General features: G+C 55.9%; 1 protein-coding gene across 1 annotated transcript in view, besides 1 other annotated feature; it reads left to right on the forward strand.

The window, feature by feature from the left end:
- Positions 1 to 271: 271 nt before the first annotated feature.
- Positions 272 to 333: a microsatellite.
- A 59-nt stretch (positions 334 to 392) lies between these two features.
- Positions 393 to 658, forward strand: part of Tco025E_07824 (uncharacterized protein) — a gene marked incomplete at both ends in the record, with an annotated part of 306 nt that continues 40 nt past the window's right edge. Inside the window, one exon of the mRNA XM_029374683.1 lies at positions 393 to 658. This exon is cut by the window's right edge and continues 40 nt beyond it. Within this exon, the coding sequence (XP_029225208.1) occupies positions 393 to 658 (266 nt within the window).

Here is a 658-nt window from a genome sequence, read left to right on the forward strand (position 1 = left end):
GGCAGGCCACAAACAAAAAAAAAGAAGGAGGGGAACATTGAAGCAGGCAAAAACATTGCGCAGAGGCCCCGGTAAAGGCCAAGTGGGCGGCAAACGGTACGCAACAGTCCCGAGGCTGTGCCGCAACGAACATAAACATAGATACCTCGAACCTTGTGCGCAAAACAACTGAGGCGGTGACGGGAAGGAGACTGGCAGGGCGCTTGCACGCCGCACACCACCGTCACCGCCTCGAATTAACAATAATCATGCTTGGTGGGACCGGTGAAGAAATAATATTAATAAAAATAGTAATAGTAATAGAAGAAGAAAAAGAAAAAGAAAGTTATAATACGGGGGTCTGTGCCTGATAAGAAAGACGCCTGGGCAGATGGACAGATGACGCGCTGCGGATGCTAGTACATGCCGCCCATGCCACCCATGCCACCCATGCCGCCCATGCCACCGGCCGCAGGGCTCTCTTCCTTGGGCAAGTCCACGACAGCGGCCTCCGCAGTCATCATCAGGCTGGCGACGGAAACGGCGTCGGTGATCGCCACGCGGACGACGCGGGTGGGGTCAATGATGCCCGCCTCAAACATGTTCACGTAGCGGTCACGCTGCGCGTCGTAGCCAACGGCGGCCTCATTGGCCTCCAGAACCTTCTCCACCACCACGG

The sequence above is a fragment of the Trypanosoma conorhini genome, assembly GCF_003719485.1.
Source record: "Trypanosoma conorhini strain 025E chromosome Unknown Tco_14.4_contig_00642, whole genome shotgun sequence".
In the NCBI taxonomy this organism is placed as follows: Eukaryota; Euglenozoa; class Kinetoplastea; order Trypanosomatida; family Trypanosomatidae; genus Trypanosoma; species Trypanosoma conorhini.